The sequence below is a fragment of the Mus pahari genome, chromosome 20 (assembly GCF_900095145.1).
Source record: "Mus pahari chromosome 20, PAHARI_EIJ_v1.1, whole genome shotgun sequence".
Taxonomy (NCBI): domain Eukaryota; kingdom Metazoa; phylum Chordata; class Mammalia; order Rodentia; family Muridae; genus Mus; species Mus pahari.
The window spans coordinates 15,299,016-15,313,649 of NC_034609.1; the positions used below are offsets into that span (position 1 = coordinate 15,299,016).

General features: G+C 40.7%; 1 protein-coding gene across 1 annotated transcript in view; it reads left to right on the forward strand.

The window, feature by feature from the left end:
• The window catches only part of Chd9 (chromodomain helicase DNA binding protein 9), a 219,952-nt gene that overhangs the window by 184,501 nt on the left and 20,817 nt on the right, over window positions 1-14,634 (forward strand). Inside the window, exons 26-31 of the mRNA XM_029532736.1 lie at window positions 3,587-3,690; window positions 4,611-4,728; window positions 5,371-5,428; window positions 7,396-7,438; window positions 8,783-9,002; window positions 12,315-12,517. Coding sequence (XP_029388596.1) covers window positions 3,587-3,690; window positions 4,611-4,728; window positions 5,371-5,428; window positions 7,396-7,438; window positions 8,783-9,002; window positions 12,315-12,517 — 746 coding nt within the window. The remainder of the gene's footprint in view (window positions 1-3,586; window positions 3,691-4,610; window positions 4,729-5,370; window positions 5,429-7,395; window positions 7,439-8,782; window positions 9,003-12,314; window positions 12,518-14,634) is intronic.

Here is a 14,634-nt window from a genome sequence, read left to right on the forward strand (position 1 = left end):
AGCAGCTAGAGTGATTTTCTTCCCAACGCAATGTTACCTCTCTTACCACCTTCCCTCTGCCCCTGCTCTGGTTCCAGCCACTCTATTGTTTCTGCTCACCCAACAGGCCAAGCTCACACTGTGTTGTTCTGGCCCAAATATGCTTGGTTCAGATCTCCCAAAGAACTGTCCATGTAAGTGGTTCCAGAGTTTGCTCAGCAGTTCTGTCCACTGTCTGTTCTTCCAGAAGACCCCAGGTTAGACTCTCACCCTTATAGAGCAGCTCACAGCACTCTAACTCCAGTTCCAGGGGGTCTGACACCTTCTTCTGGCCACCAAGAGCACACAAATGGTACATAGACAAAGCACGCAGGCAAAGCACCTAGACACATATAACGGAAATTACAAAAATAGAGCTATCCATGTATGTAATTCAAAGTTCAGCAGAACTGCTGTCCTCTCACATAAGCCTTCCTCCACACCATCTAAAGTATATCCAATCATTTATTTTAATGTCTCTTAATTCCTTTGCTATTCAAAACTTTTTCTTTCATTGTTATTCACATGCTGTCTTATTAATCATTGTATTCTCATAGATTACATTATCATCTGTGGCTGGGACTATCAATTTCTGTAGAGCCCTTGCCTATCACATGAGGACCTAGGGTCAATCCTGAGCGTTCTCCTCCCCAAGTAGAATGGAGACTATTAAACGATTAAGTCTTACTCAATAAATACTTGCTGACTAATTGCCTCTTTTCCTCTGGCTATGGCTGACCTACTGACCTACTTTTGGTTTCCTCGTCAATGTTCTGTTGATTATTCCTTTTCTTTTTTAAAAAATAAATCTAATTCTCTTTAGATTTTATCAAGTTTTCATCTCCTCCACCTTAAACACAAATTTGTACACAAAATGTATCACGTTTGAACCCAGTGTCTCGTCCACCATATTAATACTCCCTTTGATGTCATAGACTTGCTTATTTTATGTCAGGAACTAGAAGCTGCTGGCCATGGAAGCAGAGAGTAGTAAGCTCCTGTGCTCAACTCTGCCTCTTCTCTAGAGCTTAGGGTCCAGGCATAGGGAATGGTGCCCCTTGGAGTGAGTAGCTTTTCCCCTCTGTTACCCTAATCCAAATAACCCCATAGGCTCCTCTCGAGTCATTCTAGAGGTCACCAATGCGATGTTTGAGAATAACTATCACACATCACTTACCACTTAGCTTTTTCATTGCTTGGGGTTGTCATCTTGGTGGCTTAATGTTTTATTTCTATTCTAGTGTTCTCAGATCTCTATCTGAAGTCCGTGCCTCTTACTTAAATCTTGCCTTTTGACACTTGCCATGATTGGTTATTTTGGTTAGAACATTTCCCTTTTCTCCTTTTCCTGCTTAACCCCTCCTTTCCTCAGCTCTATGGACTAAGTCTATCTTTCTGTGTCTCCAAGTCTTTGCTGAGTCATATGCTCCAATACTGCATCATGCCATTGATCATAAATTCCTGCAGGTGCCTCTTCACAAAGTCAAGGGCATCCAGTTATTGGTACTAAATGTATTTTGAATGGAAGATTGAACCTAGGAAGTCTTAAAAGGCCTTAGGCAGGACATATCACATCATTTTCAAGGCAGAAATCAATCACTTGGGAGGCTGACGCAGAATGAACAAAAGTTTCATGTCTTCCTGATCTGCATAGTGAATTCTAATCCGCCTAGCCTCCATAGCATAATACTGTCTTCAAAAAACAAACAAAACACAATAAAGAACCAGAAAAACCCAGCAACACATGCGAGTCTGTCTTGTATCCCTTTTGCTAACAGTTTACAATCACCTCATATTCCTGTGGCCCTCAATTTGAACCATGAACTGTATGTATACTAACTGATGCTTTCACACACAGGAGCATGGTCAAAAGCTTTTCATCACAAAGAGCCAGGCTTAAAGCGCCACCTGGTGGTGGACAGAGGACACTGTTTGATCCCATTTCCCCTCCTTTTGAGTTAGAAACTCCATCAAAAATAAGTATTTTGGGCTGGAGAGATGTCTCAACAGTTAAGAACACTGACTGCTCTTCTAAAGGTCCTGAGTTCATTTCCCAGCAACCACATGGTGGCTTCCAGCTATCTGTAATGGGATCCAGTGCCCTCTTTTGGTGTGTCTGAAGACAGCTAAAGTGTACTCATATACATAAAATAAATCTTTAAAAAAATATAAATAAATATTTTCTTTAGCTAAGTTTCTTTATCTCTTTTTCAACTTTTGAAAAGTACAGAGAACTCATCCTCTCTCTCTCTCTCTCTCTCTCTCTCTCTCTCTACTCAGTGGAAACACTTTCAGTTTTGGTTTGTTTCCTAGCAGAGATACAATGAAGTATCTGCTTAAAGCACTGACAGATTGTAAGGGCTGCGTGCCCAAGTTCTCACTATGGGCTAAGCCTTTCTGAAGACAACTGGGAGCCACAGAGCCAAGGCACTCATCATCCTTTATCTGCTTGGGAAACTTTGTCTGTGCCTTCTCTCTCAGTGCTATTGCTGGTCACGTGAAGGGTTCTTTGTCAGCTCCAGGAACACATTTGTCAGCTGGTTTTTATATGAATATGACAGCCAAATTATTAAAAAATCTTTTGGCATAGAACTTAATTATTACCAGGAAACTTAACAGTTAAGATCTAAAGGACTTTGATAATTAATTTAGGAAATGATAGTGATAAGACAGATATGGTATTACTTTGTATTAGATTAGTTTTCTGATTCCTTAAAAATTAGTAGTTCCATGAAATCAAATAGTGAAGTTCTTAGTCACAGAAAACAAAATAGTTTTCTGCAGTGTAGTCCATTGAGCTTCTACCCTTTGACTACTGAATATCAGGAAACATGCACACGTACAGGGACATACATATGGGACACATAAACACAGATACTAGTTATAAAACATGAGGAATGTATCTTTTATCCTATACTTCTTATAAATTACCATCAAAGAATGAACAGGCTGACAGGTACTGTCACCTGCATCATTTGGAGAACATTTCAGGGAGAATGGTATTATGGGGTGGGAGGGAGTAGACTTGCGTTATCGCCAGCTCGTTGTCATAAAAACAGACAAACTGACAAAACATTATGGGTTTTTACCAGAGTCTGTAATAATCTGACACCGTCACTTTTTACTGAATAGTATGAATATATATTAATTAATATATATTTATATATTAATACTAAAGTAATGCTTTGTATGGTTTAATTAAATTATGGATTATAACCCTACATTTTTAAGTGTGACCTTAACAAAACTGATCTGGGATAAGCCATACCATGCTTTTGCACAACGCACTTCCTTTGACCTTCCAGAACCTGGTGTTCTCACCTGAAGATTTGTCTTACAAAGCTATTTACTGCCATAACAACCCAGTGAGGTGCTCTGTGGGGGGGGCTGGGGGGCGTTGAGAAGACTGCTTTAGGAGAACTAGACAGTAACCCTTGCTGAGATGCATTGGCTTTGCTGAACATAATGTTAGTTCATTCTATGAGATCTTTGTTGCTGTTTCACCATTTATACCTCTTGCCACCTTTATACACATTTATAAAATTTATAACCTTGTGCTGTTTTTAAGTGACATTGATGTTTGGGTGCCAGAGCCAGACCATTCCGAGGTTCCTGCTGCGTGGTGGGACTTTGATGCTGATAAGTCCCTTCTTATTGGGGTTTTTAAGCATGGTAAGTAAAGAGTGGGGGGGGGGTCTTTCTGTGGATAATGGAATTCCCACAGTTTTTTAGTTTATTGGTTTTCACTTACAGTTTTACTACACACACACACACACACATATACACACACATGCATAATCATTAAATCATAGATTGTCAAACTCAAATCCGATCCTCATGAGAAGGTGGTGTGTGTGGTTTGCCCTCTGGGCTGTCAGTGTTACAGTTTCCTCTCTTAGAGGAGTTGCATCAGTTATGTGTGTGATCATTTTTTTCTTTTTTGTGATAAGATGTATTTATTGTTATTTTAATCAAATGCTTTTTCTCCATGTGTGTTTGTGCTCTGCATGCATACCTGAGATACTCAGATGCCAGAGGATAACACCAGATGACCTTGAACCTGAGTTTAGGATGGCTGGGAGCCACTCTGTGGGTGATGGGAACCAAACCTAGGTCTTCAACAAGAACAGCAGTGCTCTCAATTGTTGAACCATCTCTCCAGCTCTTTTCATTGTTGTTACTGTGGTATTTTTTTTAAGATTTGATTTTTAATGATGTGTGTTCACTTACGTCCAATGCTCAAGTCATTAAAAAGAGAATGTTTGATCAGCTGGAGCTGAAATTAAAGGCTGTTGTTAGCAGCCTACCATGGGTCCTGGGATCTGAACCTGGGTCTTCCAGAGGAGCAGGAACACTCTGATCCACTGGGCCCTCCCTCTCTTTTTCCTTGTAACAGATACATTAAAACTTTTTATGGTATTATTTGACTGTGTAATATTTAGTGACTATTTCAAGACAGCATAATTAACATGTATTACTTAAATATAATGTTCCTTTAATCCCAGAATATCAGTATTCTACATATAAGGAACCCTTGTGTTTTCACAATTTTTTTCTGTCCTCTGAATCTTTGTAACTGGTGGTGCTTCCAGGTTATGAAAAGTATAACACGATCCGAGCAGACCCCGCATTGTGCTTCTTGGAAAGAGTGGGCAAGCCTGATGACAAGGCTGTCGCTGCTGAACAGAGAGCCAACGACTACATGGATGGGTATGTGTGGGTTGCACTCGGCTCTGTGGGCTTGCTTTCCCTTGGGAACTTAGTCTTAGTCTGTGAGGTTCATCTTTGTCTTTAGATTTGTTTACTGTTTGTTTTATGTAATTTGCTTGCATGTATGTATGGATAACATTTGCATGCCTAGTGCCCCAAAAGTCTGAAAAGGGCTTTGGATCTCCTGGGACTGGAGTTATAGAGAGTTGAGAACCAGTTTTGTGGGTGTCACAAATCAAACCTGGGTTCCCCCTACAAGAGCAGCAAGTACTTTTGCAACTCAAGGTTTATCTGTGTTTGTGTGTGTGTGTGTGTGTGTGTGTGTGTGTGTGCATGTGAGGGCGGGGGGAGTGTTGTATCAGCAAGACCACGTTCATGGAGTGCATAGGTCGACTTCAGGTGTTATTTTGAGCACTTGCTGACCTTGTTTTTTTGAGAGAGGCCTCTTATCAGGGAGTGGGCAAAGCTGGTACATGAACAAGCCCCAGGGACCTCCCATCTGTAACTTCCTACCATTGGGATCATGAGTGTGTACCAAATCATGTGGCTTTTTCTGCAGTGCTAAGAATCAATTTGACCTCTAAGATAAGCCAAGAAATCATCAGTCTATTACAATAATTAGAGCATTTGTTATTCTAACAGGGATGTGGAAGATCCAGAATACAAGCCTGCCCCAGCGATATTTAAAGATGATATTGAGGTATGTTTTGGATCACATTTTTTAAACCTCATTATTAGGTGTTCCTTATAAGTAAGTGATCAATTTAAGTGGACAAACATCACGAGTAATCACTTAGGATTGCCTGACATCCACTTCTAACCAAGATTAAAACGGGTTTGGACATGTAATGCAGTTTGCCTGTATTTCATACTTCTTAGAACCAAGAAGTATAGCATCTTGGGACAAAACTCGAAAACTAAATAAAGCAGATACTAGGGTAAACACAAAACATGGAAATTATACCTCCATTGAGAAGGACCGCATTAAAGGAAAGCATCTAGCAAGATCCTAAGATGCCACGTAATTTAAACAGAGCAAGTCAGTGCAGATAGTTCCTTCTTACAATAGTGGGATTTCAGGGATGAGAGCTCAGCTTATAGAGAGTGCAAGGAGTGTGGAGACCACATCAGATCAACTGAGATGGCAGCCTGGGAGTATGCTCGCTGCCGACTCTAAGGACAAAACCTCAATGATGGTAAAAGGACAAACTTGAGGGAAGTGTTCCTGTGGCATTCCCATATACACCATGACTGGCATGCACACATGCATGCATATATTAATAAATAAAAATAATGCATAAATAAATGTAAAAAAATTAAGAGAGAGGTAATCTACCATTCCCTGTACTCAGAGCCCCCAAGTAGGATTCTCCTCCTGGTATGGTCTAAACTTCAGACTATAATGGGAGGACATGGCCAGTGTGTGCCCACACAGGAGTGACTTCCTAGAGACCTCACTGCACGTGGCTGAAAGTATGCTGTACAGTTGCCAAGGACACTTTCCGCAGAAAAGACTTCTGTAGGGATTCTTCCGGAAAGCGTTCAAGGTAGAAACTGGTCGAAGAGCAGTTCATATAGCAGGAGCTGGACTCTGGATGAGGCATGCTAAGAGATGAGCAGTAGAGGACTTCCCCAGCAGTAGGAAGGAAAAGTCTTCCCTTCCCTTCCCTTCTACGGCATCTGTCTAGTTTCTTCTCCTGACAACCCTTAACATCATAGTGACTGTCAAAGGAAAACTAAAAGTTGAGAAGTGGGATAGCATGACTGCACCTGCCATCTGCCTGGCAGACGTTCCAAGGAACAAATGGCTGTCATGCAGAAAGGACACTATTTGAATGAGGTATCAGTTGAAAAGACATGAATCTTCAGTATTAGTAAAGTGAAGTCCACAACTGGATACAACTGTAGATGCTCCAAAGGCAACCATAGCAAGCGAGGCTCCCCTGAAGGGTCCAGCTGTGACACTGTCCATGGCCTTAAGAACGTGGTTCTCAAATAAACTGCAGCAGTCTAAATGGAAGGCAGCGCTGGGATGCCCAGCTGCACTGCTCTGTTGTCGGGTAAAAAGCTGAATCCACACACACAGTCCAAGCTGGAGAGGTACCATTTGGCACATAGGAGTAAGTGTACATCTTTGAAGCGATGTGCAGAATGTGAAAAGCAGCTCAACAGGGAAAAGAAGGCAGCTCAGGGCTAAAGAGGATCGAGGAGGGCAAACTGGCTTCCTTCTGTAGAAGGAACTAGTGACTGATTCAAACCATCAGAAGCAATAGGGAGAAATAATCATTGTGAGAACCTAGCCAAAAAGTTACGTTTTGCTTTTGCTAAGTGGATTGGTACAAAAATCTTAGTTCAGTAAGTTCCTGGGTTAATTCATAGGTCAGGTTTGTTTGTTGAGAGTCTCTTATAAAGAAGTTTTGTTCTTTTGGGGTTTTGTTTGTTTGTTTTTTGTTTTGTTTTGGGGTTTTTTTTTGAGACAGAGTTTCTCTGTGTAGCCCTGGCTGTCCTGGTACTCACTTTGTAGACCAGGCTGGCCTTGAACTCAGAAATCCGCCTGCCTCTGCCTCCCNAGTGCTGGGATTAAAGGCNTGCGCCACCACTCCCGGCTTTTTTTTTTTTTTTTAATTCAATTCAGTTACTTTGTAACAATTGTCTGTCTCTTTAAAGGATGACGTTTCCTCACCTGGTGATCTGGTCATAGCTGATGGAGGTAGGCTGCACTTCTTCACTTAGCAGCACTGGGAATTCATATCCTCAGGAAGGGGAAATGAACAAGTCACATTGTTGTCTCTCTAATCTGCATGAGCGCTATGGGACTGCTGTGCTTGTCCTAGAAACTGTGTACTGAGAATGTAACAGTACTGTTAGGCTTTGCAAAGCCTTGACTCTAAACTTATAGACTAGACACTTTGACTATGGCTTGGTTAAATCATTAGATATTAGTGCAATAATAGTGCATTTAATTTCTTACTTCCGTATGTACATCAGAGAACAGCCTTTTACTCTCTACAAAACAAGCTGAGCAAGTTCTGCTATTACTGGTATTTTGGTTTGTGGGGGTTTGCTGGGATTTTTAAGTAATTGTAGTTTTACATAGGGTCTCCTGTTGCCAGGCTGACCTTAAACGTACTATACAGCTAAAGATGACACTGAGTGTCTGATCTTCCCAAGTGCTGGGGTTGCGGCTCGGCTCATCTCTGCCAGTCTCATGCACTGCTGGTGACCACAGACCCAGGACTTCATGCTTGCTAGGCAAACACTCCTCAGATGAGCTACAGCCCCAATCTTCACAGTGGGTTTTTAAAATATATATTTAAATACACAGTTTTCTACCTAATAGCTTTAAAACTGCTTTGATTACAAATTAATATAAAGTCAATAAATCATTTTCTATTTCCTGGGTTTACAGTATGAAGTATCCTGTTGATTTTTGTTTGGCTTTTAATTTTTTTATGTCCTTGAATAATTACAAGGCAGCATGATATATTAGACCTGGAATTCCTAGAGTTATATTTTCTGTGCAAGAAAAATTCCATTCAAATAGCTAACATCCTGACTCCACTTCCACCATATGCCTTTTACTTTGAGTAACTCTTCTACTGTAATGCTTTTTAAAGATATAAATTTGGTTTTTCTTTTGAGATAGGGTCTCACTCACTATGTAGCCCTGGTTGCCCTGGAACTCACTATATAGACCAAACTGGCCTTAAACTCAGAGCTCTGGCTGTCTCTGTGTACAGAGGGCTGGGATTAAAGTGTGTGCTGCCACACCCAGCTGGGATCAGAGTTTGTGCTGCCACACCCATCTGGGATCAGAGTGTGTGCTGCCACGCCCAGCTGGGATTAGAGTGTGTGCTGCCACGCCCATCTGGGATTAGAGTGTGCTGCCACGCCCAGAGGCTTTTTTTTTTTTTAATGAAGACTTAGTTGGTTTACTTCCTATAATCAGATTGAAAGAAAAAAAAGCAGATATAAAATTTGTTTTTCTGTGAGTGTCATACAATATCTGCTTAGATTTTGTCATTGTTATTAATATAAGTTTTCTTAAATACAGAGGGTCAATTGATGGAAGGGGATAAAGTGTATTGGCCTACCCCATCAGCTCTGACCACACGGCTAAGACGTCTCATCACTGCATATCAGCGAACTAATAAAAACAGACACATGCAGCAAATACAACCCACCTTCTCAGTGCCTGCCAGTGTCATGCAGCCTCTTTACGAAGAAGCTGCCCTGAACCCTAAAGTGGCAGCCAAGATTGAAAGACAGCAGAGGTAAGACCATAGCAGTTTTAATATACAGTATCTGTGGATGTGTGTTCATTCAGAAGATTATGAAGTTCTTGGATTATCATCCAAAAGGCCAGAACAAAAGGCTCATGTACATATATGCATATTCTCATTCACTTACAGAAACCAAATTATGAAAAAACTAGCAAAGATTATTGCCTTATGTTTACAATTCATATTTCATTCATGTTATCATTTTACTAACATTGAAATATTTAAGAAATAAAGGCATAGATAACATTTCTTTATACAATTTTAAATTATCAATAGATCCGAAACTTAAATTATGATAGAGCCTTGCCTATCTTATTTTATATTAAAACATTTCTAAAATTTAAGAATGAATGGAAAGCAGACCCACTTCTTTATAAAAGGGTAAATTGTTGGAACTACTGTTGTTGAAGGGAAAGTGAGAGACATTAAGACAGGGGAGCCCATGCACTCTGGAATCTGAGGCAGGTGGATCTCTGTGAGTTCAAGGCCAATTTGGTCTAAAAGGGAGTTAGTTGCCAGAGAGTCAGGACTCTGTAGAGACACCCTGTCTTAAGACAAAACAAAACAGGGAAATTTCTCAACCACAAAAGTTCCAACTTCTTTCCTTAAAGTATCTGTCCAAGGTTTATTCATGCATGTTTTTCTATGTGCGTGTTTTACCTACATGTGTGTATGCGTATGTTCCTGATGCCTCAGGAGGTCAGAGGGGAAGCACTTTACACACTAGAGTCTAAGTGTCTATTTCACAGAAACTCTAAACTTTAGAGAGCCGCTCCCTTGTCAGGAGACACTAAGCTGATTCTTTTTTCGCTCTGGTGTACAGCACCTAAGGGGTTTTTTAGTTGTTTTTTATATTTGCACAGACAAATGTACCCTACAAAGTAAACAGTGATTAAAGTGTAAGACTTCTCTTTGTACTGCGTGTGGTGTGCTCCGTTGGTTGCCAGGATAGATAATAAACTGGCGATTGAGTTAGGTGTAGAGGTTGCCGTTTTCTTAAAGTCTGTTCTTATCAGTTACAAAATGTCACTCTGCCACCTTCCTGTGGTCAAAATTACCACAGAGCCAGCCTAGACTAAAGGGTAGAGAAGCAGATTTCATCTCCACTGGTAATGAAGTGTAGACACTGTTAATGTCCTCTGTGTCTACCCTTTAGTCTGTTAGATGTGGATTAATTTTCCCGAAATTGTAGGGTTTTTTTTGACATTTGATTGCTCGTTGTCTTGCATGGGTAGAAATTTTATGTCCTCAAGTCTGAGTTCAAAGATTCTTACAATTAGGTTTGGGTTTTTTAAAGATTTGGTTATTATTTTTTTTTTAAGATTTGCTTCCTATTGCTATTACCTTGTGGGCCTGTCCAGGGGAATGAAGGTGTCTGAAGAGGCAAGGGCTGTGGGATCCCCGTGGACCAGGAGTAAAGGCACTTGGGAGCCGCCTAATATGGGTGTTGCAAGTCAAAGTTGGGCCCTCTGGAAATGCATGTGCTATTAACCACTAAACCATCTTTCTAGCCCCTATCATTATTTTTTGTGTATTGCATGTGTGTCTGCGCATCATGTAATGCAGTGCCCACATAGGCCAAAAGAGGGCATCAAATCCCCTGGAATGGGAAAGAAGCTGCATTCTCTGCGAAAACAATCGGTGCTCTGAATGGATGAGCCCCTCTTCTGTTATGCTTTATTTTGCATTACTACAATTATCTCCAGCCAAGAATGCCATACTTAGTTTTAGTTCCCCAGTTTATTTTTGTCTCTGTTACCTAAAAAACCCTTCTTTTCATTGTCTGGTCCATAACATAGCCCATGTGGCTTGCTCAAGTAGACATTAATAGGTATTAGATAACATCATTTTCTCCCTTTTCTGTGCTCATATAGCATTTACTTAACTAAATTAAGCCATTACAGTAGTGCACAGCTATTGTGACGGCATGTGTTTTCTGTATCTCCGTCTGGGTTGCAGCGTTTGTGATGATAATCGCTGTCATTTTTAATGTCTCTTTCTGTGCTGAGTAATCTCTGAACAGGCCCTTCCTTTCCCAGTGTGTTCCTTGCAGCCAGGTCTACAATCCTCACTCAGTACCTTGGGCTGTATTTTATTTTACATCATAGCTACGTTACTCCCTGCTCCCCTTCGTGTGTCTGAGTGCTGTGCCTGCATATATGAGTGTGTCGGATGCCCACAGATGTCAGAAGACAGCATCAGATCCCCTGGAACTGAATTACAGATGATTGTGAATTGCCATGTGGGTGCTGGGGACTGCAAGAGCAACAAGTGCTCTAACTACTGAATCATCTCTCCAGCTCCCACATTAAACTTCTCACATGGGTTCTGAGAATTGATTATGAACAGTTATGTGTGACTATGATAAAATGAGCCATTGACATTATTTGAAAGCCTTTGCCAATTTTTCTTTAACACCAAAATTGAATGAGTTAAGCAAGGACACTAGCGTGCAGATGGATATTGCAGTATGAAATTTTGTGACTCTGATGAAAACTTACCCTCTCTCAGTGTCAGAAGCTCTCTCCTGAAGAGATTGCATTAAGCAGGCCTTGGAGCTTTGTAATTAGACCCCAGGTCTTCTCTGCTCTGTTCTCAATAGACGCTATATCTGTGTCAACCTGGGATACCTGTCAGCCCTTGAGGTGCAGAACACTTCCTGTTTTACTCAGTCCAAGCCTCTCCCTCCACCTACGGTGTACCCTTCACCTGTTTTACTCTCTAGCATGCAACCGCTCACCCAGGATGCATTTGTGGGTTGGGTTGTTGTTGTTGTTTTGTTTGTATGTTTGTTTTTATTACATTATTTTATTTGTGTGGTGGTGGGATGTATGTGCATCAGAGAACAGAGAGTCTCTTCATTTTGCACCATCTGTATCCTATAGCAGACTTGGTGGCAAACACTGCTTTATCTACTAAGCCATTTTGCTGGCACATTGATGATCACTAAAATCTGTCTTTCTGTCCTCCTAAAATTCTTTCTATAGCACATGCAATAATAGTATTTCATACTGCAAATCTGTCTAAAAACACTTTATCATTTTACTTAAGGACAGGATCATATAATTTTGTATTCCATGCATATTTTCTTACTTAGTAAACATGCAGAAACCAGTTGGCAGTGACTGAAGGCATAGACAGCTATATCAATTAAGTTATGGATGGATAAGTCAACTAGAATTTTAAAATTATTTTCAAGGCTAAAATCTGGCTTTGATCCTGTAAGGCATTATTTTCACCATTAATAAATATTTTAGTGATGTGTGCATGTAATTTTTTTAATCTCAATCTGACTCATTATAGATGGACAAGGAGAGAAGAAGCTGACTTTTATCGAGTTGTGTCTACATTTGGAGTAGTTTTTGACCCAGACAGAGGGCAGTTTGATTGGACAAAATTCAGAGCTCTGGCTAGGCTACACAAGAAAACTGATAACAGCTTGGAGAAGTATTTGTGTGCGTTCATGTCCATGTGCCGGAGGGTTTGTCGTCTTCCTTCCAAAGAAGGTATGTGTAAGGTTTCCCCTGTATTAATCAAAGAAACAATAATAATAAGTCTAAGAAAGTCTAAGTTTTTAGAACTGTAAATAGATTATGTTGATAGGCTCCTGTCCCTTGGCCCTACTGCTGTAGTGAGATAAAGAGTAAAGACACCCGCCAGAGTTTAAGAAAACAACTTGTTTCATTCTAGCATCAGGAGGCAGAGGCAGGTGATCTTGGAGTTCAAGGCCAGTTTGGTCTATGTAGTAAGTTTCAGGCCAGTCAGGGCTATGGAGAAGAGGCCCTGTCTCTAACAAAAACCAAAAAGAAAGTAAATTGTACTGTTTCAAGAAAACACTACTCCTTTGTAACCATCCACTGCCTCTGGCTCTTAGTCGTTCCAGGCTCTCTCAGTTGTTATAGTATGTAACCCCAACTCGGAGAGGGACATGGACAAACATCCCATCCTAGCTAAGGAGCTTTGAGCAATTGAGCTTCCTTTAAAGATGCAGCTCCTGGTCAGTCTGCTGTCCCAGTGCTGGCCATGCCTCCAGGAGCATGAGGGCAGTGCAAACTGTGGCTGGTGTGCTCCAGATAAAAACAGGACACACAATTGGATGGACACAAAGCAGGGTAGGGCTGGCCTTGTGGTTCTGCTTTTCTTTCCTAACAGATTTATTGCCAGTTTGCCAAATGATGAAGCAAATCTCTTGATTATCCAGTGACAGGAAATTCAGGGTAGTTTCAATCTGCTTTATTCATATATATAATGTAGGTACTAAATAAATAGTTATTATTCTGTGTTACTAGGAAATAATGGCAAGAAAACCAAATTGCATATATCCAGTACAAATACAGTTCAGCCTCCCAAATAGTATGCTCACTGAATCCTTGGATTCAGCTATTTGGATTTTACCTGGTTTTTTTGTATGTTTGGTTTGGTTTGGTTTGGTTTTTTACCCCTATACATTTCTGGGGGGAGGAAATTGATGCTTATTCTGGGGCAGGGTCTTGCCATATAGCTCAAGTGGCCTTGTCCCCACTTGTAATTCAACTTGCCATGGTTCACAGTCCTCCTGCCTCTTTTCTCGGGGCTAGAATGACAGACATCTCTCCCATACTTGGCTTCTCTGACAGATGTTTGTGTTCTCGGACCCCCAAGTGGTACTTGAGTATTCTCATTGTTCCTAGTTGTACAGGACCTAAATCTATTAAGTCATTTTGCCATATTTTTTTCTGTTCCAATTTGTGCTTTCATAGGATCGTACAGTGTGTCATTTTTTTTTTTTAAACAAGTTCTTGCTTGGCACACTTACTTGGCACCTCCATCTCACAGAGCTACACCTCCCTCTGCGTTTCCAGTGCTGAGATAAAAGTTGTGTGTCCCCATGCCCACTTAGTTGCAGGTTCTGTATCCTGTGTTAATAATGTTAAAAGGTTTGTGCTGTCAGGGTGGTACTCATATGGATCACTAAGCCAAGGTAGTTTATGATGTATTTTTCTACTTTGTTTCCCATGTAATCAACAAGTAACTTGGAATCTCACAAATCCTATTTCTGCTCAAATTTTAAAAAATCTGTTTGTGGGCTGGGAAAATGACTCGGTGGTTGAGAGCGTGGGCTACTCCTTTGTTGGACTCCGGTTTGACTCCTAGCACCCACATGGAGGCCAGCAATCTTCAGGAACTTCAGTTTCAGGAAACCCACCAACCTCTCCTGGCCCCCTTAGGCAGCAAACACATACATAGTTACACACATGTGAGTGCAGGCAAAAAAAAAAAATCTAGACACATAGAATAAAAAAGAATCAAAAAATTAATCTATTGTTTTGAGTGCTTTCTGTATACTCAACCTTGTGTGCAATAGATTCTCTATGAAATTCCATTGTAAGGAAGAAGTCTTCCTCATTAAGTTGTAACCTATAAACTATAAACCCAATGCTTTATTTTTGCTCAAACTTTATACATGTTTTTATTATGAGTTCTACAGGTTGGTTCTTGCATTAGTGTAATAACACATTATCTTTGTAAGTGATTTCCAAGAGCCATTAACCAGAACCAAAGGTAGGACCGCGTGAGAACAAGTGTGCTGGGATCTCATGCTGAAGAACAAGTGTACTGGGATCTCAGGCTGAAGAACAAGTGT